Raw genomic sequence first — 26,527 nt, forward strand, 5'->3', positions numbered from 1 at the left:
TGACCCGGAGTTCTGCCAAATTCCAGTTGCCGCCTCCTGCTATCCCAGATCAAAAGGCATTTAATATCTCTACTGTAACACTGGCAAACTTCAGCATCTTCAACTATTTCTGCTGAATAAGTCTATCCCTCAGAAGTAAATACCAGACACTCCCACATTACAGTTGAGTGTAAGCAAGTCTGTCAGAATTAATTCTCGCCTCAAGCCAAGTCTCAAGGTACTCTCAGCTTTATCACTTGCACTTTTGCACTTATAAGTATGCAAAAACTTTTATAAAAGTGGACATGCATTTATATACGTCATAAGCTCAAGGTACAGACTTCAGCCCAGAACATATTTTTAAGAGGATTCCTAGTTGTACTTACTACAGGTCCTCGCCTGTTCCTTCTTTCTAGCCATTCATGTTTCCAAGCTGGCATGCACGTCACCTTCAGCTTTTCCCTGATCATACGCTCCTCTGGACGGTCATCCATTTTTGGTAAGCCCCTGAGTGTCTCCTTATTTTCAAGGTCACGACTGGAAAAAAGATATGAAAAGGAAATATCAAACAAAGATTATTCACGGTTTTTAAAAATAATACTACTATCATGGCATATGTGTTAGTTCATTTTCTTCACCTAGACATGGTTTATCTCCCATCCCATGAGCCAACTTTCACAGTTTCAATAAGCAGCAAATCCAAAAGGTGCGGTGGGTTTATAAAAGTATCACACATGCTTCTATGACATTAATGCATTTCAAATGAATGGTTCTGGAGTCTCAAATTGCCATAAGACAGGATTATCAGAATGTCTGAAAAAACAAATGTCTGAAAGCAATGCTTCAGCTGCAATCAAAGTCAGTCAATAACTTTTAAATTCAAAATAAACCAGTTAAATACAAATTTGAAGAGGTAACATGAAAGCAACTGATACATAAATAATAAAAAGGATTTGATCAAACTCTTCGCAGTACTACTGTAAAATTATAAATGCCTACATGGGCTCTTTGTCCTGTTACGGATGGGGGGATGCAAGATTAATACCTAACTGAATGAGTGCACTGACCAAAAAGATCAGTTATTGAAAGTTCAGTTATTTTACAATCCAAGAGCATCATGCAAGGGCAAATATAGGATAACCAAAACTGGGGACAGAAGCTGTTCTTTATTCAGAATGAACACAATTGCTTCGGTGGAACATTATGCTTTCAGTAGACCAGAAGTACACTTTATTATCCAATTACATAGCCTCAATTTCTTTTTACCTTATGCTAAGAGGCACAAAAAGTTTTTTTTAGTAGTTTTTTTTTAGATTAGATTAGATTAGATTACAGTGTGGAAACAGGCCCTTCGGCCCAACAAGTCCACACCGACCCGCCGAAGCGAAACCCACCCATACCCCTACATTTACCCCTTACCTAACACTACGGGCAATTTAGTATGGCCAATTCACCTAACCTGCACATCTTTGGACTGTGGGAGGAAACCGGAGCACCCGGAGGAAACCCACGCAGACACGGGGAGAACGTGCAAACTCCACACAGTCAGTCGCCTGAGTCGGGAATTGAACCCGGGTCTCTGGCGCTGCGAGGCAGCAGTGCTAACCACTGTGCCACCGTGCCGCCCACAAAGTTCAACATTGCTATAATGAAAAAGGTTAGCTGTTAACTTTTAACCAAATATTTACAAAATGCATCAATAACAAGATTTTCCCACCTTTGTTTCTTGCCAAACAATGAAATTCTAGAGTGCTATTTCATAAATCCTTAACTGGATCAAGTATATTACTATGTATTAATAATATAAGCACAGACTCCTTGCCACGTCAATAATAAATCATTTGCACTTTGGTAATTATTCACCAAGCTGTAACAATGATATGCCTACAAACAGAGAAGGTGAGAAGAATAATCTTGTATATGGAATATATTTCCTATTCTGGGTGGACTATTATGGTATTTCATTATTCGCTTCTGTTGCCAAAATTGATAGATGTGCCTGTTTAAAGATTAACAAGAGTGGAGTTCAATGGCAACAGATGCATTCTTAGGATGGGTGTTGCACTGTTACTCCCACAGAATATCAGTAAGGCAGGAGAAATGCAACAGTACAGAATGCTTCAAAAGAATTGCTGAGTTCTGATGAGTGCACAATTATGGCTCAATTGGCTAACAGCTGAAGTACAGTGTAGACTAATTTCAATAGCATAGGTTCCATATCTAAATCTCCCAAGGAGTTCTTGGGCTCAATCTCCACCTTGTGTTACAGTAACAAAGATTCTGCATGAAGAGCATGAAACATTATTGGCCTCAGCCAGGACAAGAGTTAAATTACTTCAATTGGCTAGTGTTCCAGGCTCAATAGGGGAAAAGACACTTCGGCTCTTGCTCACTATGCAGTGAATCACAAAGGACAGATTAAAGCTTACAGATAGCAGTAAGTGCTGGGCTGGATTTCCATGGAACCATACCTGGACAGTGTTCCCCCATTCAGAAGGAAAGTGACATAAGGATGTTTAAACATGAACATTTGAACTGCACATAAATCACATAAACAAGGAAAATCTCTGGATACCATGTCCATATTGATTACATATTATTGATAGTGATACTCTGACTATACTATACAAAAGTGAATACTGGACCATATAAAAATGCTATTACCTTTACAGCAAATTCAGGTGACTTAAATCGTTCAAAGATACCTTTTAATCTGTTTTATGTAGGGCAAGAACAACAGAATTTGTATAGTAAATCATTAGTTATTTTGGCACACATTGTTAGCCACAACCTCTGAAGCATTATGCAAATCCAATCTCAATTCTCAATCTTTCATCCCTCTACCAGCATCACCACTAACTTCACGATCTATAACCATGTGCCTTATTCCAATACTTATTAGCATTCAACAATTAGTAATCTTCTACCATTTTGCATCAAAAAAGGAGAAGTGGTACAATTAAGATTTTATAGTGTCAGGTGTATTCCAATACATGGATACAGAAGTACAGTGAAAAGCATACAATGTCACCATAATGAAGCAACAGGTCTATCTGGAAGCAGTAGCTTTCAGAGCACTGCCCCTTCATCAGGTGATTGTGGAGTTTAAGATCCTAAGACAATTTATAAACAAACGTTTTAGTGTGAAGCAACATTATATGTTGAAATAAACCTGGATTGTATGTTAAGTCTCTCACCTTTTAGAATGAGAATGTTGGTTTCAGTTCTTTCATATATAAAATCGCAAAACTTTTTTTAAAGTTACATTCTCAAGTGAGCTTTAACAATTGGTGTTGCACTGAATGCACTGAAGGTGAGAGGTGCCCTGTGTGAGAACGTTCAGACTGATTCTAATTTTAAAAAATGGATTTACAGAATCTTACATGGATTCGTGCAGTTTTTGAGCAAAGTAAAATGTAATTCTGCAAGTACAAATTGACCCCACAAACCTGTGTGCGTGCATGCACATGCGCACGCATGCATGTGGTGGAGGGGTATGAGTGTCTGCAAGTTTTCATCTGCGTAAAGCACAGTGGGGTCACCTGTAGGCACTCACTCATACGGTCACACACACACACTTCACAGACACTCATAACCACACCCCCTCCCCCACACACATTTGTGGGGTGAATTTGTACTTGCAGAATTACATTTTACTTTGCTCAAAAAGTGCATGAATCCAAGAAAGATTCTGTAAATCTTTTTTAGATTAGAATCAGTCCGAACATCGTGGCACAGACAGTCTCACACAGGACACCTCACACCTTCAATGCATTATCCGGGCTGATATGACACCAATTGTTAAAGTTAGCTTGAGAATGTAACTTTTAAAAAAGTTCTGTGATTTATATATGAAAGAACTAAAACCAACAGGTTCATTCTAAAAAGGTCTTTTTCAATATATAATTTCAGTTACATCACACTTTAAATTTTTACAATAAATTCTGTGTCCACATCTTATACTCCACAACCACCTGAAGGAGCAGCGCTCTGAAAGCTAGGGCTTCCAAATAAACCTACCGGACAATAATCTGGTGTTGTGAGATTTTTAACTTTAACAGTCCAACACCGGCATCTCCAAATCATGACTGCCATTATGAGCACCATCTTAGCTACAAGGTAGAAAAATAAAAAATAAAAATGTTCAACATTACACTCCTTAAGAACTTAGCCATCCTGGGCTTGCACTCCCCAGAAGGGTCTGATTTACTCCAAACTGAGCTTGCTGCCACCACAGATGCTGGGAGACCTTGGGCTGCCTGCTCTCGCCATCACCATAAAAGCTGGGGGGCCTCTATCAATGCCACGTTGGGCTCATTCTCCCCCATATTAGGCTCGTTGCCTCCATGCACTCACCGTCACCCCAGACTGACCAGTCTCCTCTGCGCTGGGCTTGCTCTCTCACTTTTTCCTCCATGCTGCATCAGTCATCTCCCTGCATTGCCACCGCCAGGAAGAAACCTTACCTCAGACACCCTGAAGTTGATCACCTCACAAAAGTGAAGTGAGAAAAGTCAATTAAAAATGTAATTTTACTCACCTCTAACAGTTCCTCTGGCAGATTGTTCTATATATGCACCACCCTCAATCTCTACTAATCGAGAGCCTATTTGTCCAAAATACACTCAATGACTTGGCTTCCATAGCCCACGGCAGCAAATAAGTTCCACAGAATAAGGACCCTCTGGCTGAAGAAATTCCACATCTCAACAGTTGTCTAAACAATTGTCCCTTCACTCTAAGACGGTGTCTTCAGATTCTAGTCGTTCCTACTAGTTGAAAGATTTTCTCCACATCCACTCTATCCAGACCTTTCTATATTTGTCAAAATCAATCAATCAATCAATCAATCAGATATCCTCTTATCCTTCTAAGCCATACCTAGTATAGACCCACAATCCTGAACCACTCCTTATACAAGCTCTTCATCCCCAGGATCATTGTTGTAAACCTCCCCAGACCCTCTCCAACACCAACATGTATACATCCTTAGATACAGGGCTCAAACTGACCACCATATTCCAAATGCAATCTGACCACAGCCTCAGCAGTACACTGCTCTCATAGCATTAATTTCAAGAGGGCTAAAGTTAACATTGCATTTGCCTTCTTAAATGCCAATTTAACTTGCATTTTAACCTTTAGAGAATCTTAAACTCGTACTTCCAAACCCCTTTGAGCTTCAGGTTTCTGAAGCCCCTTACCATTTAGGAAGAATAGAGACACAGTATTTTCTACCAAAGTGCATAAACTCAGACTTGCCCAGTGTATTCATCTGCCACTTCTTTTCCCAATCTCATAGCCTGTCCCAAGTCCTTCTGCAACCTCCCCATTTTTCCATACTGTCCCTCCACCTATCTTTGTGTCTTCTGCAAACACAGTGACAATTCCCTCAGTTCCTCATCCAGATCATTAAATGAATAATACTCTCAAAACGGAGTGTGGCGGAACTCCAGAAGTCACCATGTGCCTTTCTGAGTAAGGCCCCTTTATTTCCACGTTCTGCCTTCTGCCAGTCAGCCAATCCTCTATCCATGCCATTATCTTGCCCATAAACAACATGGGCTCTTAAGAGCCTCCTGTATCCCTGTACTTGTGTATACTTGACAATGAAATCTAATTCTAATTTTCTCAGTTTTGGTAACCTACATATCAGTTTTGTCAAAATTGTAGAAGATTTCATTGATATTCTTAACATAACTAGTCATCTTCATTTAACTGGAGCATTGCACTTCACATGAATACGCAAGGAATGGAGGGATTTGGACCAAAGGCACATCATGGACTGAAGGGCCCATTCTTGTGCTGTGCTAAGTTCTAAAGGTCTCTAACGTCACTGGAACAAACTTACCTATTAATTCTGAATTTTAAAATTAGCTTCCAAAACAATGACAAAGTTCTCTCAGCAGTATGCCAATATCTCAAGAATGAGGATTGGTTTATAAATCTATTAAATAGTCACACTGTTGTTTGATATTTGATAGATTGATATCTTTCACTATACTCTTAGAAGTATCTTCTATAACGATTTCTAAAAAAAACCGGGTGTGTATTCCTTAGAAATTTGCAGATGCTATATGGATTTATGACAATCTGTCCTTGACAAAGCTAAAAGACTGAACAGTTTGCAATATACACCTACAAATACCAATATCAACTGGTTGCAGAATTCCTCAAATATGTGACACGCTCTCTACAGCTCCCTACCTAATTCGTCTAAAATTATAGGGAGCACGCATTTGACTTCCAAAATTGCATTTCTTGTATAGGATACTACCTACTTCGCATGATTCCACACCACTATTTTCTAAAAAGTATTTGGTCACAGGATGGTTTTGATAAGACAGACATTTCTTTTCCATCCCCAATTACCAGCGAAGGTAGCAGTGAACTTGCCTTTTGTTGGAGATTCTAGGATTTTAACCCAGTGACAATGAATAAAAGTAAATACAGTTAAATTAAGAAACTTAAGAGGGTTGATTAATCTGAACACTTCTTGTAAATGCAAATGCAAATGCATCGGAATGTTCTTAGTAAAAGTGACATAAGCTCCATTTATCATAACAGTTGCAGCACTGAAAAAGGTAAACAAATGTACTGATGCCATCTTCAGAACAAAGGTATTTAAGAAAGCATTTCTAAGACAACAGCCAAGTTTTACTGCCACGGGAAATTTCTGCTAGGTGCAATTAGCCCGATTCTTCCCCTCAAGTGCAAACCTTTTTGCATTACAATTTGCTGGAAGTGCATGCATGCTGATAACAGCACCTCGGAGATGGAAAAGAAGGAGTTGGAGCCAATTCAATTAGGGAAAATATTGAGAAATCTGAAGATTCATTGAGCCAATAATTATCAACTCAAGAGGTTGAACTGCAATGCTCGAACACATTTTCAGAATGATGTAAGCCAAATTCCAACCCTAACTTTATTTGGAAGCAATCATACACTTTTGACACAAATGAAATGAGTGCAAACTGGTGAGAAGTTGCAAATTATATATGAACAACTGCTTCTAACCAAAGCAAAAGGTTATAAAATATAATGGTATTTACACAAAAAAATTAGAGAATTGGACATTAGTTAAGTTAGATGGCTTCATACAAAAAGACCATTCAGGGTATCAACTGAAATCATTTTGGGTAGCAATATTCCAAGGAGCTTTGAAAGCCAGATTTTAAAATAAATCATGCAACCTGGTAAGCCAACTAGCTCGGTCTGATCTTTTAGAAGAATTTTCTTGTGGGACGTGGAGGTCACTGGTTGACCAGCATTTTTATTGCCAGACCCTTGTTGCTCTCAAGAAAGTGGTGGTGAGCTGCCTTCTTGAACCAATGTGCTGCAATATCATTAGGGAGAACATTCCAGAGGATTTGTATCCAGTGACAGCAAAAGAATGGCAATATATTCCCAAGTCAGGATAGTGAGAGTGACTTGGAGGGAAACTTGCAGGTGGTGGTGTTCACATGCATCTGCTGCCCTCATCCTTCTAGATGGGCCATGACTTTGGAAGATGCAAACAACCTTTGACAAATTTCTGCAGTCCGTCTTGTAGATAGTAGACACTGCTACTGAGCTTGGGTGGTGGAAAGAGTTGATACAGTGTCAGATTCAATCAAGTGGGCTTTGCCCTAGTTAGTGCCAAGCTTCTGAGTAGCGTTGGAGCTGCTCTCATGCAGGCTGGTGCTCAAACTACATAACGAGTACAGATTGGCCTGTGATATATTTGCCTAAAGAGAGGCATGGTGACCAGAAAAATCTTTAAACCTGAAAATTACATGCAGGTTGATTATTTTTTAAAAATCATAGTTGGGACAGGTTTCAGTCACAAGTAATAATATCTAGAACACTTACATTTTTGCTTAGAACTGTCGGACACACCTATTTTTATAATATGGGTACAGGTTCAGCTTTTTTTCCCCCCTGTATACTAGCAAACTCCTACTTTCAACTCCACAGTCCTATTTCTTAAAACAAAATTACACAAAGACAAATTGTCAAAAGATTATATGCACCAAGTTCAACAAAACATTGCGAAACATGTTGTCATTTGCTCCACTTAAAAATATTTTAACTATATTTTTGTGGTGCAAGGGTTAGCATAGAAAGTTTGAACAAATTCAAGAAAAAAAAACTTTGAATTACCCGTCAGGAACAATTTGTATGAAGAAAACAAAGTTGCAATCTAGTTTCACAAAATTATGTATTAATAAATCAACCACAGTATTGACCTAGTAGGGAATTTAAACATTTCTATCCCGGATTCTTTTACTTAGAAAAGATGAAACCAATTAAAACAATAAAAAGTTTCATTCACAGATGAAAGTCTTTGACTCAGATTTCTTTCATTCTTTTAGGTCAAGACAGACTAGAAATGTTTGCCATTTTTACAATTTTCTAGGATCTCCAGCCCCATTACTCTAATGATTACGTTTCTTTTGAAGATAAAATCAATTCATTTTGTTACTGTAATGCAACAAATGTTCACCGAATTCAAAGTGTTATGTTTAATATAAAAATGTCTAATTCAATTATCAGAGTTTAAGCACTTCTCTGTCTCCTGACCCCGCTGTCACCAGAAAAGCATTTTTGATCCAACAGATGTATTAGCTCAAAGTCTTAACTGGCTTCTTGATAAACAGGAAGTGTCTTGGGCTGATGCAAGAGATTAATTTGGTGTACTGATACTGCAAGTTACTTTTGACTTATTTTGAAAATTTTCTGCAATTTTCACATGTTCCACTTTTATTAATGATTTCCTAAAGTCTACAAAGTAGTGGTTCCAATAGCTTTGCAACTAAACGTGTTAATGTGCTTCCCACATGAGGCGGGTCAGGATTGGAGTAAGAACATTTATTGATTTGTAATTTAGCTGGCAAAGACTGCTGGTGCTTACAACCAGAAAGCACCAATTAAACTAGCAACCTTCAAAAGAAATCTGAAATGTTTTTTCAGATTTCCAGTTGATCTTCGCTGACAAAGTAACCAAATGCAGAAATAGGGGTGATTTTGGGGTAGGATGTGGGGGTTGGTAGGATTGGTGTTAAAAGAGAGAGAAAATGAAAATTAACATTTAAAATGACTAAGGCACAGGGACATGTTGCACCGAGAGCCCCCAGACTTTCTCTCCAAGCGGAATTAAAATCAAAAGGCAACCATGTGACAACCATTAAGTAGCCCTAGACACATTGGGGGCATTTAAACAATCCTTGGATAAACAGATGGATGATGATGAGATAGTGTAGGGGGGCGGGCTTAGATTAGTTCACAGTCGGCGCAACATCGAGCACCAAAGGGCCTGTTCTGCACTGTACTGTTCTATGGTCTATATTAAAATGACACTGCAGTCAGTAAGACAGCACCAACCCTACAACTGTTGAAATATTAACAGTTTAATAAATGAGGCTTGTCAATGTAAGTCACGTCACATGAACTTTCCAAATGCCCCACACTAATCATAGCCATATCAGTCTACAGATCACACTGCAAAATTGAAAAGGTATTAATCACTGCTTTCTGAAATGCAGCAACCTAAGTTCCTCATGGAGGTGGAATCAAACTTCAGAAATAGGCTCAACCTACATTAGTAAACTCCTATTCCATCTTTTAAGAAATCCAATGGGCTTCTTTTAAGTGCATTCACTAATACACAAGCAAAGTCAGCCAAATGCTTTCAATAAATGTCGATTCAGACATGGTGCCACTTCCAAGAAGACATTTGCTCCATTTCAGCACAAACAAGACATTACATAAGTTAATGCGAGGTCCTACTTGGCCGTAGAATATAATGAATACTCAAGCTAATAATCCAGTGTTTTCATCCTTTTTTTAAAGGAAGGGAAAGTGATAACCCAGGCAGTACCAATGTAGTAATTTGTGCTGTATGGCCAAGGAATATTGCATAGAAGAAATTAAGTTTATGCTGTTAGGCTGGCATTGGCCTGGACAAAACTGTTGCTACTACATTGCACTTCTAGTTCATATGAAAGGAGGTTCAAAAGCAATGTTCGATAAAACTAGTGACAGCTGATTCAGTCACAACACAACTCGACAAAGTAGTCGAAACTGTTGAATCTTTGACACTTCAACACCACTGTTGGGAAAACTATTGAAGGGAGATCTAAATTGTGTACTTCGCGGAAACAAAATGCATATTGTCGGTCTGTTTGCAAAGAATATCTAGACTCGGGGGGGGGGGGGGGGGGGGGGGAGGGGGAGACAAACTTAACTACTACAATTACAAACATTTGTTCAATCTAACCTATTAAACAAAAGAAAAAGAACTTTTATCTGTGGACGAGTAGCAAAGGTCCACAGACTTTGTGGTAACACAGGCGATATCACAGACAGGTTAATCTGAACCCAGCAAACTAGCTACACATATCATGTGCTAGATGCAGAACAGAGAAAATACTTTCTTTTACAAGTTATCAGTTTACTTCATGCATCATCTTTGGCAGTTGAACAATTAAATAGTATCCTAATATAGCATATTTACTCAGCTAAGTGAAAAACAAGAAGTATGAGAAATACAACCAATGAACTACATTGATTGTCGATCGCAATATCAGAATTTGCACCGTAGAAAAGCCAAAGTAATCTTAAAGCCTTCAGCACAAGAATTTTCTTTCATCCTGGTCACTTCCTGCAAGTCTGTAAAGCTGTGCAACTGTGGGTGCGGTATACTATACTATAAATTGCCCAAATATGGATCACAACTTTAAATGCTCAATTTGTTTTCCTTTTGGGAGAGGATGGTGAAAGGAAATAGGCAGGAGCTCAGTCTCAAAGTTTGTACGGCTTTGTCATTTTCAACTAATAGTTGTTCCCTAAGCCTAATTTTATAGTAATATGCAATTTTTAAAAGTGTAAAATTAATGATAAAAGAAACCCATGAAGAATATTCTTAAATCATCAAGGCATAGTTTTAAATAAAAGAAAAGATTTTTCTCATGCCCTTGCAAGTTTACAGGTAATTTTCATGAACATGGTCTAATCTGTGTCCTGATCAGGGAAGTCCTGATCTAGTCTCTAAAGCTTGTTGCACATAATCAGAACGCAATTCCTTACTTACAAAGAAATGGACAGCACACTAACAGCAACTAGGCTCCTGTAAAACATCAGCAAGTAGCTACCAGAGCTGTTTGCCAATATCGTTGGCACAAGAACTAAATCAAGAGGTACTTTGTAAGAGCCATTATCCAGCTAGAAAGCCACTGGGTGACCCAGCATTACCCCATTGCCCTATTTGCACTAACTGAAGATCCTGCTAAAATGGCCACATCCCAAAAGTTTTTGCAAAGGCTACAACTACTCCAAGCAGGTCCTACCTGTGATCTCAAATATTGAGGCCAATTTCCAGAAAGACCATTTGAAGGCTTATCCCGCACCTACAACTGAGTGTAGCATGCTGCTGAAAGACTAAGACACTTCAATGTTCCACCTGAAACAACTTGCTGACCAGGCAGATAAGTTCGGACCCCAACCCTGACAAAAATATATTAGAACCAATCGTTCTTAATCTAACATTGACTTACCAGGAAAACCTCTAGAAAAATAAAACCAAAAAGACAAGAGGAGTGTGTATCTCATACAAGAACTAGCAGGCAAGGTAAAGTTGCAATAGTCTTACCAGATCATAGGGCTGCTCTCTTTAGAAACACAACTAACCGGTGGTAGTTTAATGACAAGGTCACGATGCCTCAGGCAACGGGCTAAGTTGAGAAGGAGAATCCTTCATGTTTGCCTCAGCCAGCATGGGAATTGAACCCAGACCCATTACTCTGTATCACAAACCAGCAATCCAGTTAACTGACCTAACCATATGTTGGGGCAACAGAGCCAACAGATGCAACACACATGCTATTTTATCCTAAAAATGGACAAGTATTGGAAAATAATGATTATCTTTTGATCAAGTCTGAAGTAAAAATAAAAAAAGTTTACAATGGAGAAATTTGACACTTCAACAAAATTAGCTTTACAGTGCCAGAGTGTGCTTAGCAGTAATTAAATTAGTATAGCAATAAAAAATTCAACCATTGAATAATTTGACAAGTTTTTTAATAGTGAAATTAATTGTTGTTATTCTTATCATTTCAAAGATTTTCTGTTTAAAGCAGTCTGGAAAATCTAAATAATACATCCTGTGAAAAGTTTAAGGTCACTAGCAACTAGTGGATTTCCACATACAAACTTTCAGAAAACTATAAACAGTTTTAAAAACCCAGCAAACTCAAGCATCCAGCTATTCTATATTGATTGATTTGAGTGAAACTTTTGTCCTTATTAACAAACAATTCACTGCAAACCACCTCCTCTAAGCTAGTGGGCACCAGTGAATTGTTGATTTAAATTCACACTTTGGCAAGATGCCAAGAAGCCAATTTTATGATATTCAAATGGAGGTTTGCACTTGGAGATATGATTTGCAGAAAGTCAGCTAGAATGGAAGAAAATAATCTAACTTTTGATACGTTACTTGCAATCCCTGGTCACCAATAATCAATGGACAGGATTGCAGAACTGAAATTTCAACTTGCAAAAGAACCAGCAAAAAAAAATCTGCAAACACAATCTGAAGAAAAACATTGTAGTTTACATAGACAAGCATGTTGGAACAGTGCAGTTAAGAGAATTCATGCTGGAATGCATTCACACATCTGAAAGTGGTTTACACTCCCATCACTGATTGGTTACTGCAAGTGGTCCTGCTTTATAAACTATCCCAATAGCAAGAAGAGACCTCATTATCATATGTGGATTGAATGATTGCATAACTTTATATTAAAACAACATTCATGAAATGTTCAGAAATTGAAGACTTAAGTTACAACTCCAATAAAATGTTAAGGACCTGGATCAAAAGAGGAGAGATGCATATTTCCTCAAAGGAATGCTGTAAGAATAGTCAAGAATCAATTCATCTCTATACTTAATCCTTTTTTAACAAGTTTCACAAGTCAATCACGTTACTTGATCAGTTCAACCAAGATCTCAGTTCTCAAACAGCATTTAAATCCTTGATATCGTTTCAAAAGGTCACCTAACTTCTTTTAATGCAAACACTTTTGCCAATTTTATGTTCATTCCCATTTGCCTCCTTTGAAACATTTAAAATTCCTAGAATTAGACTCAAATGCAATTTTTGGCATATAGTCTTTAAAATACAGTTAGAATTTAGGAGTGGAGACATAACTATGAGCCATCACAGCATATCATGAGTTTGAATTGTCAAATTAGGAGGTAACTAATATTTAGTATTTATTTGAAAATAAGGGGAGGATAGCAAAACTCCTCCCTTCAGTAATACAGCATGCAAGTGAAATTTAAAATTTCAAAATTGTTGTTCCTCCATGACAAACTTGGAGGATAATAGTCAATTTTACGATTAATGAATTAAAATGTCTTAGCCGAGGAGCCATTACAAAGCCTTGATAGTAAACAGCATACTGATTAAATGATTAAAATGCCCAAAACTAAAAACACTCCAAGGTGGTACCACTGTCCAATGGAATATTTATTTTACTTCAAAAGTTATACAGGAAAAAAATTACACTAAGCAATGTTATATCTTTAAAAAGTTGTCAGTTTGATTTACAGAATTCAGCTCAAGCCAAACACAAGAGGTGTCAAACTGACAATAAAAAGGAATCAAATACCAGTGAAGCATTTTTAATAGCAAAATCCAAATTTCGTCAAGAGATTAGCTGATCAAACAGCCTATTTTGGACTTTTTGGGGATCTTGCTCATAAGAGATTTATTCGTTATAAAGTTCACTCATTACCTCCCTTAAAAGTAGTAAGCGAGCAAATTGTGGAGCTGTTGACAAATTTTCCAGGCCCCTCTGAATACAGGGTTAGACCTGGAGGATTGTAAATGTGACAGTTTAAGAATAGGACAAAAGGATAACCAAGCAAGCTACAGATCTGTCAACTTCATGGCAACAGTGGGAAAACTGATGGAGGCCATCATACAGGATAAGATAACTAAATAGTCAATGTAGCTTTATCAAGGGCAGATCACGTCTGACAAATTTGATTGAGCTCTTTGACAAGGTGACACAAGCATTGGATGAGGGAATGCGGTGGGTGTTGTATATTTGGACTTTCAGAAAAAATTCAATAGAGTGACACATGGCAAGTTGGTTAGCAAATTAGGAATGGATAGATGCTTGGCAGCATGGATCGGAGGTTGGCTAAAAAAGATTAGAAATAGAGGATGTGCAGAAAGTGGCACTCGGCAGTGGAATCCTGCTTTTTCTGATTCATAAATGGGTATTGAGAACAATATCTCAACTTGGTAAGGAGAAAAGTGAATTGTGAGAATGGCGCTAAATGACTTCAGGGGACATTGACAAGTTGGCTAAATTGGCAGACAGTGCAAATGAATTTCAACGCAGAGAAACATGAGAAAATTAGTTTTGGCAGCAGAAACAACACCATATAGGGTCAATGGTACAACTTTGGGATGAGTCCAGGAGCAGACAGTCCTCTGGACTCATGTGCATAATTTTCTGAAGGTGGCCAGGCAAGTTGAAACAGTTAAAAAGGTGACTTATAGGAACTTTGGTTTATAAATATAGACCTACAGTATATAAAAAAAAGAGGTGATGTGGCACCTCTAAATATAGAGGTGCAGACCAAATTCAGAGTACTGTGTTCAGTTCTGGGCACCTTATTTAAAGATGGATGTTAAAGACCTGGACAGAGTGCAATGGAGATTTACTAGAATGATACCAGGGCAAAGGGAATTTAAATAAAGGAATGTTTAGAGAAATTGGGGCTATTTTCTTTGGAACAGAAGATTAAGACGAGAGCTTACTGAAGCGTTCAAAATTATGAACAATTTATAGGGTCAAGAAGAATATCCTGTTTCTACTAGTTGGTATGTCCTAACTAGGGGGTCACAATTTCAATACCGGCAGCAAAAGAGCCAGGAGAGAGAGAGGAGGAGAAACTTCTTTACTGAGTTGACAGGATTTGGAATGCGCCACCTGGGAAAGTGGCAGAGGCTGATTTCATACAAGGTTCCAGAAGAGAGCAGGATATATATTGAAAGTGATGAATTAGAGGGCTACAGAGTTGGAGCTGGAGATCGGGGCTAAATGGGTAGCTCTTTCAGGAGCTGGTACTGACACATAGGGTCAAATGGCCTCCTTGTGTACTGTAAAATTCAATGATTTTATGATAGAGATTTGTCAGTACCATTCACACCAACTTTGTTACAACTGTTTGGGCTTTCCCCATTATATAAAAAAAAGGCCAGAAAAGATATAAAAAAGACATAAGGCTGTGCAACAAGTTTAAAACAGTAAACACACAAGAAATAAACTAGTTGTTTCAATTGAAATTGTCTAGTCAGTAGCCTGCTCTCGGTAGAAATATTTTAACTTGCAGCTAATGTATATAAAATACTAGCAAACGGCTCTTTAGCAACCAGACTTAGCTGTTTTATCAATTAACTTGATGATCCCCACGACAGCATATACCTTGATATGGGTTACAGGCAAAAAATCTAAAGCACACAAAACATTGTAGAAATGTTCCTTTGCCTGAATACACGAAAATTCCAGTTGTGAATACAGAATACTAGAACATAAAAGAAGATTTCAGGAGTTGTTAACTTGATATGCATCTGGTCCAAAAGTAAACTCATGTCAAATTTTGTCACTTTTTAAATTGCTTCTTCACCCTAATTCCAAAATTGTTTAAGGTCAACCAATCATAAATACACAGCTTGTACATTTTTGTTGCAAATGAGGGCAAGTACAAAAGAAATCCTGAAAAGGTGTACTCAGTTGCACTAAACTGATTATTTGACCTCTTCAGGTTATTGTTCTGAAAGTATACTTTCTGCTCTTTAAAGTCGCTGAAATCTCATATCAGCATACTACAGAACTCAAATAAGATCGTTAATTCTTTGTCCACAGCTTGCCCAAAAGACCTTCAACTAAATATATTGGGCACTGAAACAGTGTTAAATAAAGTAAATTAAGCCAATCAGCAGTTGCACAGAATTTAGAAAAACTGAACTGAAACAGTTCCTGGCAAGTGAGAGCTTCACCATTGCAGAGTACATTCTCTAACAATTATGTTTTAGGCATTTTAGTATAGGAAATTAAATCTCCTCTTTACAATTGGTACCAATAGTACCAGGTGCAAACTCAAAGTCTACTTGACTAGCCTATTCATGTGCAGTTTTGTATGTGGTTTCACATTTGGTTGAAAGTATCCAAATTTAGTTTATTTGGCTTAAAATGTATTTAGTTAAATATCCACATTTCTCCCAACTATTTTATGCTTGATTCAGAACCAGCCAGAGATGAACGTAGTACTCTATTGCATCAGTTTTTGTTAGACTGAAACACCATATATTTTAAAAAGATGAATCAAAACTTGCAAGAAAATTCTAAACGTTTAATTTACTGTTTCCTTTCTTACCCTAAACTTACTTTTAAACTTGTCGTCTCGGTAGATTAATCTGTTAAAGGTTAAACGATGCTTGTGTGCACAAGCTGTGAAATGCTAACTACACAAGGGTTTGGATTTATTACCTTCCCTCGAATCCGACTTTTTATATCATCAACAAGTAGTGCTCAAAAAATCAATTAATCTGCAAATTAGTCAAATTGCCATATTCAGTTCAAAAACTAGAGTACTTGCATGCTAAAGCATTTTCATAGAGACCATTCAAAAACAAATATTAGATAATGGTTAGAACAGAAAATCTGATGCTTTTATTCTACAAGTGGCTCTATTTCCTATTTAACCATTGAAGTATTCTGTAGCTTTGTATTTCCTTTAGTCTTTTGTGGGTTATGGTAATCACTGGTAAGGCAAATATTTGTTATCCACCCCCAGCTACCTTTGAATTAAGCGGCTTGCAAAGCCATTTCAGAGCAGGTAAGAGTCAACCACAAAGTTTTGCATCTCAAGTCACATACGCAGACCAGGTGACAGGACAATACAATACAAGAACAGACCCTTCAGCCCACCAAGCCTGCATCAATTCTGATTCCTCATTTAGACCTGCCACTTATTGCCCATGCGTGTCTTCTGCCCCTCTGTTTGCCTCCCATTCGTGTGCAAATACAACTTAAAATGTTGCTGAGATGCCTCCTTCCACCATCTGCGCTGGCAGGATGATCCAGGCAACTACCATCCTGTGAAAGGTTTTCCCTGCACTTCTTCCCGAAATTTTTCCCCTCTTACTTTGAACTTGTGACTCCTGTAGTTGACCGTGCCACCCTAGAAAACAGCCTCTGACTATCCACCCTATCTATGCCTCAATTTTGTAGACCTTTATCAGATTACCCCTCAGCCTCCGTCTTTCCAGTGAAAACAATCCAGGTTTATCCAACTTTTCATAACGGACACCCTTCAGGCCAAGCAACACCCTGGTAAACCTTTTCTCCACCCTCTCCGAAGTATCCACATCCTTCTGGTAGTATTGCAAACAGAACCACATGAAATATTCCAAATGTGGCCTGAAGTTTTATACTGGAACAGTAACATAACTTGCCAACTTTTGTATTCGATGGCACACTTTTCATATCTAAAGAGCCACTGATGGGTTTTAAAACAATTGATGATAGTTGCCATAGTCACCAGATGTATGGATTACAAATATGATACAAACACCAGCTCCTTGGCGAAGAAAGTCCAGTAGCATCTCTACTTTCTGTGGAAACGGAGGAAAGCCCCACCTTCCATCCCCCATCCTCACCACATTCTACAGGGGGTTCATTGAGGGTATCCTGAGCTGTTACTTCGCTGCTTGGGGTTTTTCTCCTCTCCATTACACATATTTACACCACACACTGCATCAGAAAGGCCGAGGGTATTGAGGAAGACCCCAGACACCCCTCACTCAAACTCTTCCCCCTCCTGCCATCTGACAGAAGATGCCTGAGCATTCGGTCTCTGGCGAGTTTTGAGAAGATTTGTAGCTCAGGTTGAGGTTCTGGATATAGGTTTGTTCAGCCTGTGCAGCAGTTTTCACCCCCAAGCCATCAGGTTCCTTAACATTATGATCAGATTCTTTCCCATCTGAAATTCTTTGCACGACTTCGAATTGCTGCTAGAACAAATGTCTATTAAAAGACACGTTCTTTAATTACACTAATTTGAGTGTTTTGCACTTCTATGCACTTTCTGCTGCCCTTTGTATGATCGTGTAGCTTGTGCTATACATGTCGCACCTTGGTCCTGGAAGAACACAGTCTCTTTTTTACTGTAATCAGTTGGATATGGTAGAAGTGACAAATAAAAGCTACTCTATGAATGAAGTGCAGAAGCTGGGAACTTGGCATGTTAAGCCTGCTCCATCATACAATAAGGTCATGGCAGATCAGTTTGCTCCATGTTCCTGTCTACCCCAATTATCTTTTACTCCCTTATCATAAATCTATTTCTGCCTTAAAAACAAAGACCCTCTTCCACAGCTTGAGGGAAAAGGCTCCAAAGACTCATGACCCTCAAAGATTTTAATCTCTTAAACAGGCACATCCTTGGTTTTAAACAGTCACTAGTTCGAGATTCTCCAAAAGTAAAAAAGTCTTTCCACATTCACACTATAGAGATCCTTCAAGATCTTATATAGTTCAAACAACTACAAATTCCAACAACTGTTCTAGGTTTGAACCCATGTTCAAGTATTAGTATGGCTTTTTGTTAATTGTTCTGTGGAAATCACAATCTCTCCTTATTATAGGGGCACCAAAAACAAAGAGGGCGACCACTGCATCTATGGAGTCAGTTTCTGCACTTTCAGCTACCCGCAGTTTACCGCAGCCTGAACACATTACAGGCAACATTCCAGAACCAGGAACTAGGGAGCTGCCGGGGAGGTAAATTTAAATGGATGGGTTCATTACTATCCACTGTTTCAGGCTTCTGCGGCAGGTACATGGGAACTACTGTATAAAATAAGATACCTCTACTCCAAGCTAGAAAATGTAACAGAAATTTTAAACATGATATTTTATAGAGTATATTTCAAGAGAAAGTTTTGAAAATTATGTAGCCATAATTTTCATAATTTTTTTCCAACAACTGAACCACTTAGATCTAAGCAAATATTTGTTCAATTAGTTAAAGACAGTAAAATGTTATAGTTATTGGGGGAAGGAATAAAATAAGTAAACTTAATGTTTGTGAAGTTGCAGGTAGAAAAATAACTGCGATCTGAGCTTCCATAATGGAACAATCCATGACTTCGGACTCTCAAGTTAAGTGGAAGCACCAAAGCAAAATTGTACTGCAGCTACCAAAGAACCATACCAAACCTACAAGAAAACTAAATTGGAGTTCAGGGTTTTCCAAATTTGTTCCCATGCTTCATGCAATGCATTAGTAGGTCTAATTTGAACAGAAATGTCCTGCAAACCGTTCAGATAAATAGTACATAACTAATGAGCTTGCAGCTCTCCACTCCATTACCTAAACAAACAGAAAAGTACTTCAAGGGTAGCCTTTTAGCAGACAATAACTTTCATTCTTACAGACTACTGGATCCATAATTTCATCTCAAACATTGCAATGTGATCAATCTTAAGTATAGTATTCAAAGTTCACAAGCCTATGCATTACCAATCCTTATTTAGGTGTAAAGTAGTTTTTGTTATTCAGTAGGACTGAAAGGAACAAATGGCCTTTCTTTAAATAAAAACATGCAGTTCAAAGGCAGAAAATCTTGGAACAAACATTACGGGATACTACCAATACAAGGCAAAAAAGGTGTGCCAAGTTAATTTCTAGAAGAACACAAAATACTAATGAAATCATATTGTACCATTGGTTAGATCAGATGAGTATGATATGCAATTCTCACCTCCACATTTTAAAAGAGGGCATTGAAGCACTGAAAAAAAAAAACCATGCAAAATCCTACCAAATATTAGCAGAAATAAAAGGATATGACTATCACAAAAAAGGCAGTGTTACCTTCTTCAGAAGAATGCATGATGATTTAAAAGCAATCTTTAAAATTATACAAGGGGGTCGATAGCTTTTCTACGTCAACTCTGCTTCCAAGCAAGTCAAGATTGTTACCAACAGATCAAACCAAGTAAAGAAGAAGAAATTCTTTTATACAGACAGGTAAGACTCCAGGTTAGGTTGTCCTGATCTGTGCACATCAGGACACATGTGGGCAATTTTCTGCATTGTCAGACTAGGAGTGCATCAGATTTTGGACCACAAGTTTTCAGTATTATTGACAGAATGACATCAGGCCCTATAGCCATTGCAGTATTCAGTGCCTCCAACTGTTTGTTGATATCACATGAAGTAAATCAAATTGGCAGAATGCCCACCATCTGTTATGCTGGGGAGCTTGAAATGGATCATTCACTCAGCACTTCTGGATGAAGATTATTGCAAATGCTTCAGCCTTATCTTTTGCACTAATGCGCTGGGTTCTCCCAATATGGAGGATGGGATATTTGTGGACCCGCCTCCGGCAGCAAGTTGTTTGATTGCCCCCCATTCATGAACGGACGAGGCAGGACTGCAAAACTTTGATCTGATCTGTTGGCTGTGGAATCGCTTAACTCTATCATTTACTGTTTATGTTTTTTGATATAGTAGTCCTGTTTTGTAGTTTTACTAGTTGACATCTTATTTTTAGGTATGCTAGGTGCTGCTCCTGGCATACCCACCTATATTCTCCATTGAGCGAAGATTAATCCCCTGGCTTGATGTTAATGGCAGAGTGGAGAGTATGCCACGAGATTGTATATTGTGAAAGAATAAGAGTCTGCTGCTTTTCAAACTCAACTGATGAATTTCAAGAAGAAAACTGACCACACTTGTGGAACTTCAGCATGCAGATTACAACATCACCGCTACTCTCTCAACAGAATCTTCAAGCCTTGCTTAAAGGAGTTTGCAGTAGTTACCAAATTCCCTGATCAAGCTCCAGTCCATCCCTCCATTAAAGAGCAAAATCCGCCCAACCATGGAACATGCCCTTTATCTAGGAAGCTACCTCTCATTTAAAGGCTGACATTGGATGAGATGTTGAATCGCTGCATCAATATATAAGCACTTTTAGATACCTAGGGATGAGAGCCTTTGACAACCATGATTGTGTTGAAAGCTATGGCAGTCATTCTTTCAAATACTTGGACTATTTACACACACAGACATAGACACATCTCAAGACCGTTAAATACCATAAACCCTGTTTAAGATTGTCCTTCTAGCAGAGAATCAGTCATAACAACAGATTCCTTGAAGCAGCTAACAGCAACAGCATTGAGACCATGATCTCGGAAACCAACTCCTTTGGCTGATCACATGCTCAGGGTGACAGTTCTGACGACCAAAACAAATCTTCGACACCCAGCTCAAGGAAGGCATTCAAATGAGAGAAGAACAAACGATGCATATCAAAAACTTCCTGGAAACTTCCCTCAAGAAATGCAACGTAAATATCAACACATTGGAAATCATCAGAAGATTCCAACTTTGGAGGAAACTCCTGCATGAAGGGACCCCAATTCTTCGAGAATGCCTTTTCTTTACTTGCTGTTGCAACAGGTATGGAGAAGAAATGACAACAAATCTCAAAACCAAGGGCACCAAGAAACACTAGTCAAATTACCAATGTAAAAATGAAACTTTGTCTCCACAAGGACAGTGTGGTAGCCATTCTTACTGATACAGTAATGGACAGATGCATCTGTGGCAGGCAAATTGGTAAGGATGAGGCGAATTATGTTTTTCCTCTTTTTGGTTCCTTCACCACCTGTTGCAGACAGTTTAGCAGCAATGTCCTTTAGGACCTGACCAACCTAATCTGTAGTGCTGCTGCTAAGCCACTCTTTCTGGTCGACATTAAAATTCACCCACCCAGAGTACATTCTGCACCCTTACTGCCCTCGGTGCTTCCTAAGTGTAGTTCAACATGGAGGAGCACAGTCATCAGCTGAAGGAGGACAGTGGTAATCAGATTTCCTTGTCCAATGTTTAACCCAATGTCATGAGACTTCATGGGGTCTGGATTCAATATTGAGGACTCCCAGGGCAACTCCTCCTGACTGTGTACCATTGTACCGCCACCCTCTTGGTGGGACAGAACACATCCAGGAATAGTGGTGATGCTCTCTGCGAAATTGTTTGAGAGGTATGAAATCAAACTCTCCGATTATGTCAGGTGAATTCAGACTAGCAGAGCAAAGATTGCCCTCTCAAATTTTGGCACTAGCCTCCAAGATATTCTAAAGGAGGATTCTTCAGGGTCAGAGTTGATTTTGCTGTTGTCGATTCTAGTGCCCAAGTCTGGTCTGGTTTCATTTCTTTTCGGAGGCTTGTAATGATTGATACAAGAGTGGCCTTCAGAGGCAACTACATTGCTGAGGGTCCAGATTCACACTTTAGGCAAGGCAGGTAAGCAGATTTCCTTCCCTGAAGGACATTAATGATTTGGATAGGTTTTTCCTGACAACTGACATGGTTTCCATTCATCCCTTAATTACAGATATTTACTGAATTTAAATGCCACCATTTGTTGTGGTGGATTTGAACTGGGTCTCTAGAACATTACCCAAGTTTACTGATAAATACTTTAGTACTAGGCTAATGCCAAAATTTCAGCTCGCAACCCCAACTGGATGGCAACCACCATTTTGCAAAGCCCCGACTTCGATATTGACAAGAGATTAAATTCTTTATGATCAGCAAATGCCAGTTTTTCATTCCCATTTAAATATAAAATAAGCATTACACTAGTTATCACCTTGAGCTTTGATGACCTGACTTTCACGGTTAATTTAGGCCAACAGTAAAGTCAATGTTAACAAATAACAAAATTGTTGATGTTACTTTTAAATAATTCACAATAACCTAAATATCTCATGTCCCAAGCTGTTGGATGCACAAAAGTTAGCATTGGTCCTTGGGAGTGCTAGTCCGATTAGCTCAAATGTGGCAACGCTGGCGAACTAATTAAGTTCTGTTTGGTGAGATAGATGTTTAGAGAGAGAACAAAAAAAATCAGACTTTGATTGGAGTTGAATCTTCTCTCGCCCACACCCCATTCTCCACAAATTTGACAGAAACTAAAAGCCCGAGACGCGAAAACCACGGAACTGATTATTTCTTCATACTACAATCACTGAAATCGAGATCCGAATCATCTGCGCATGCCTGATTTAACGCGTCTGTGCGTTTGTTGGCAGAAATAGCAAAAGAGCGAAGCCCGAATGATCGTTTTTCGTGCTTTACAGCCTAAATAACTCCTGATCGGTGCTCTAAAATATTTTAGATCACAAGAGGAACCAGCTAATCTCTCCGGGAGGGGGCAGCCAACATCGTGATCAGATCAGCGCGACTAATCGAAAAAACGACTTCAGTACATGATCAACCAATAAACCAGCTGCTTGAACAGGGAAAGTCCTGATGGAATGTAATGTAGCATTCGAGCAGGTCTTCGCTTGTGCAATTCAACATTCGCAATCATTCGAAGGAAATTTAGATTAGCCAGAATTTCAGACACGACAGAGTTCGAAACATTGAACTCAGTTTTCCGGTCTGTCCCTTCTATCAATCATAATCCACCACAGTTGAATAATGAGTACTTTTAACCATGGATAGCAAGCGATTTCTGTAGGACAATGCTCTCTAGTTCCAGTAACCCGGGAAGGGAGAAAATAGTAATGCAAGTTGTTCAGAATCGTACGCCTTTTATGCTTGCCGACGTCAGATATTATTGGCAATTTGTTTGATACATGATTTGGAGTTAGTCAGGCTATAAAAAAAAACAAAAGAAGAATAGGTGGAAAGACAGGCTGCTGGAGAGATAAAGTTCATAGAGATATTAGGTTGGGGAAAATGGGCAAAAATGTGGCAAACGGTATATATAACATTGAAAACGTGATGCTGTTATTTTGAAAGGCAGAACCAAAGATCAGAATAATATTTAAATGGAATAAAATTGCAGAAAGCTACAACTTGTACACGAAACACAAAGCTATCAAACTGGTGCAGCATTCCTGTTGAAGGGCTTTTGCCCGAAACGTCGATTTTACTGCTCCTCGGATGCTGCCTGAACTGCTGTGTTTTTCCAGCACCTCTAATCCAGCAGCAAGCAATCAGGAAGGCCAATGGAATGCTGGCCCTTATTGAGGGGGTTGAAGTAGAAGAGTAGGGAAATCTTACTTCAATTTACAAGGTGCTGGTGAGACCACACCAGGAACACATCAGGGAATTTCCTGATGAAGTGCTGTTGCCAGAACGTCGATGGTCTTGCTTCTTGGATGCTGTCTGACCAGCTATGCTTCTCCAGCACCACTTTCTCAACTCTGATCTCCAGTATGTGCAGTCCTCACTTTCTCCTATTTTGATTGGAGGCAATTCAGAGAAGGTTCACTAGAATGATGCCCGATATGGAGGGGCTGTCTTATGAGCAACGGTTAAACATGTTGGGACTCTATTCATTAAATGTTTCAAAGAATTACAGGTGGTGATTTCATGGAAACATGAGATTTTTAAAGGGGCTTGACAGGGTAAATGCTAAGAGGATATTTCCCCTCATGGATGAGTCTTAGAATAAAAGGGTGCCGATATAAGACCAAGATGAGGAGGAATTTCCTCTGAGGCTTGAATATCTCAAACTCAGTTTGCGTCTATTTAAGGCTAAAATAGATGATCCCTACTTATCAAGAATCCAAGTGTTGTGTGGAAAATGTAGGTGTGAAGAATGTCAAATTAGGTGTAATTCTGTAGAATAGTAGAGAAGGCTTGCAGGGCCTAATGACCTGCTCCTGTTATCTCTTAGAATGGGAATTGCTTATTTTTCAAAATAAACTTCCATGTTTTCGCAGAATCAGAATTGGTATGGCACAGTAGGTGGTCATTTGCCTCATTGTGGTTGTACTGACCTTTCAAGCGAGCAAATATCTAGTGCCCATCTCCTCTCCTCCATACCTAAATAATCATAGTGCCCTGTTGGTACATAAATGTGAAATCAAATCTGTTTCATGTTTTAGTAATTTATCAAAATCATGAAAACGGAAAATGTGTTGCTGGAAAAGTGCAGGTCAGGCAGCATCCAAGGAGCAGGAGAATCGGCGTTTCGGGCATGAGCCCTTCTTCAGGAAGGGCTCATGTCCGAAACGTCGCTTCTCCTGCTCCTTGGATGCTGCCTGACCTGCTGCACTTTTCCAGCAACACATTTTCAGCTCTGAAAATTTCCAGTATCTGCAGTCCTCACTTTCTCCAAAATCAGGAAAGACAAGATATTTCACAATAAAAAAAGTGTGCTTCTCACTCTCAAAATCATCCTAACACAAAACTTTAAAAAAATGTAGTTAAATAGCAATCACCCAATGAAGCAGTACACCTGGTATTTGCTGAATTGTAATGTTTCATTAAGTTCTATAAAACAATTCTTTAAAAGTCAATGAATTCTGTAATGCTTCAGAAGCGTTAGTCAGTGAGCAGTGGCTCAGTTGTAAAAAAATAAGCTACTGTATTTTTAAAAAGAACAAGTCTATCCATTTGTGCTTCCTCTACAGCTGTGGGGCAAAGAAACGCATCAATTCAACTAGATATGCAATGTGCTTGTGTGTTTCAAAAAAAAAATCCTACAATAATGCTACATGGACTGTTTCCTATCAAACACATTCATTTACAGTTCAACTCTTATACCCAGACAGAACTACCTGAAATCTAAGGTTTAACCAAATACCACACAGGAAATTAATAATAAAGAGAGCACTGAACTTTTTTTTCCCCCAATTTTAGAGGTACTGTCTTGGCTTTAAAAGGACTAAAATGTATTCTGAGCAAAGAACATGGTCACTAATTTGATATTTTAGGATAAAAATGTTGCTTGGTCACCTGTTTAAACTAAGATATCAAGTTCAAAACATGCAAGGAATTCTTTAACAATCACAATTGCAGAGCAACTGATTATAATAATGATGGAACCTTAGTTTGGCTACATTGCCACAATCAATGATCAATTTAACTAGGAAACATAAGCTGTGTTTAAAATGGATACACTTAATCCATCATATGGGCACACACCACTACAGTCAAAAATAAATATTATGACAACTACCCAGTGCAGTTACAGTGTATGTGGAGTTTAAAAGTATGAAAGCAACAAGATTTCTTAATTTTATTTCTAGCCAAACTACAAACTAAAAGGTAATAAGACAGAAGTCCAACTTGGCAAGTGCAATAATATTGTATTTTGTAAAGTACAATGTTATTCTGTTAATATATGTAATCATGTAACATGTGACCAAAAAAACCCTGCATTTAGAACATAGAACAATACAGCACAGAACAGGCCCTTCGGCCCACAGTAAAGGAACTTAAGCTTTAAACCTTTCTTCTTTTGACTTAAAGTCTAGAAAGAGAGAGAGAGAGAGATGACCAAAATATTGGTTAAAGAGGTGGTTTTTAAGAGACTTAAACATTTTAAAATGTTATACTTTTTTTAAACAAAGGAGAGAGAGGGAGTAAGATCACAGATGAAGTTCCAAAGGGCATACACAGCTGCTGGAATTAGGCTGTGAAGTAGAGGGTATAGTCA

At 38.5% G+C, this 26,527-nt stretch overlaps 1 protein-coding gene across 2 annotated transcripts in view; it reads right to left on the bottom strand.

The window, feature by feature from the left end:
• The window catches only part of map3k1 (mitogen-activated protein kinase kinase kinase 1, E3 ubiquitin protein ligase), a 130,343-nt gene that overhangs the window by 83,858 nt on the left and 19,958 nt on the right, over positions 1–26,527 (bottom strand). For both annotated transcript variants that reach the window (XM_043689029.2, XM_087988960.1), the window contains exon 2: positions 366–516. In XM_043689029.2, coding sequence (XP_043544964.1) covers positions 366–516 — 151 coding nt within the window. The remainder of the gene's footprint in view (positions 1–365; positions 517–26,527) is intronic.

The sequence above is a fragment of the Chiloscyllium plagiosum genome, unplaced genomic scaffold, assembly GCF_037043375.1.
Source record: "Chiloscyllium plagiosum isolate Xiang-an unplaced genomic scaffold, Cpla_swu_hap1 HiC_scaffold_1, whole genome shotgun sequence".
NCBI classification, from domain to species: domain Eukaryota; kingdom Metazoa; phylum Chordata; class Chondrichthyes; order Orectolobiformes; family Hemiscylliidae; genus Chiloscyllium; species Chiloscyllium plagiosum.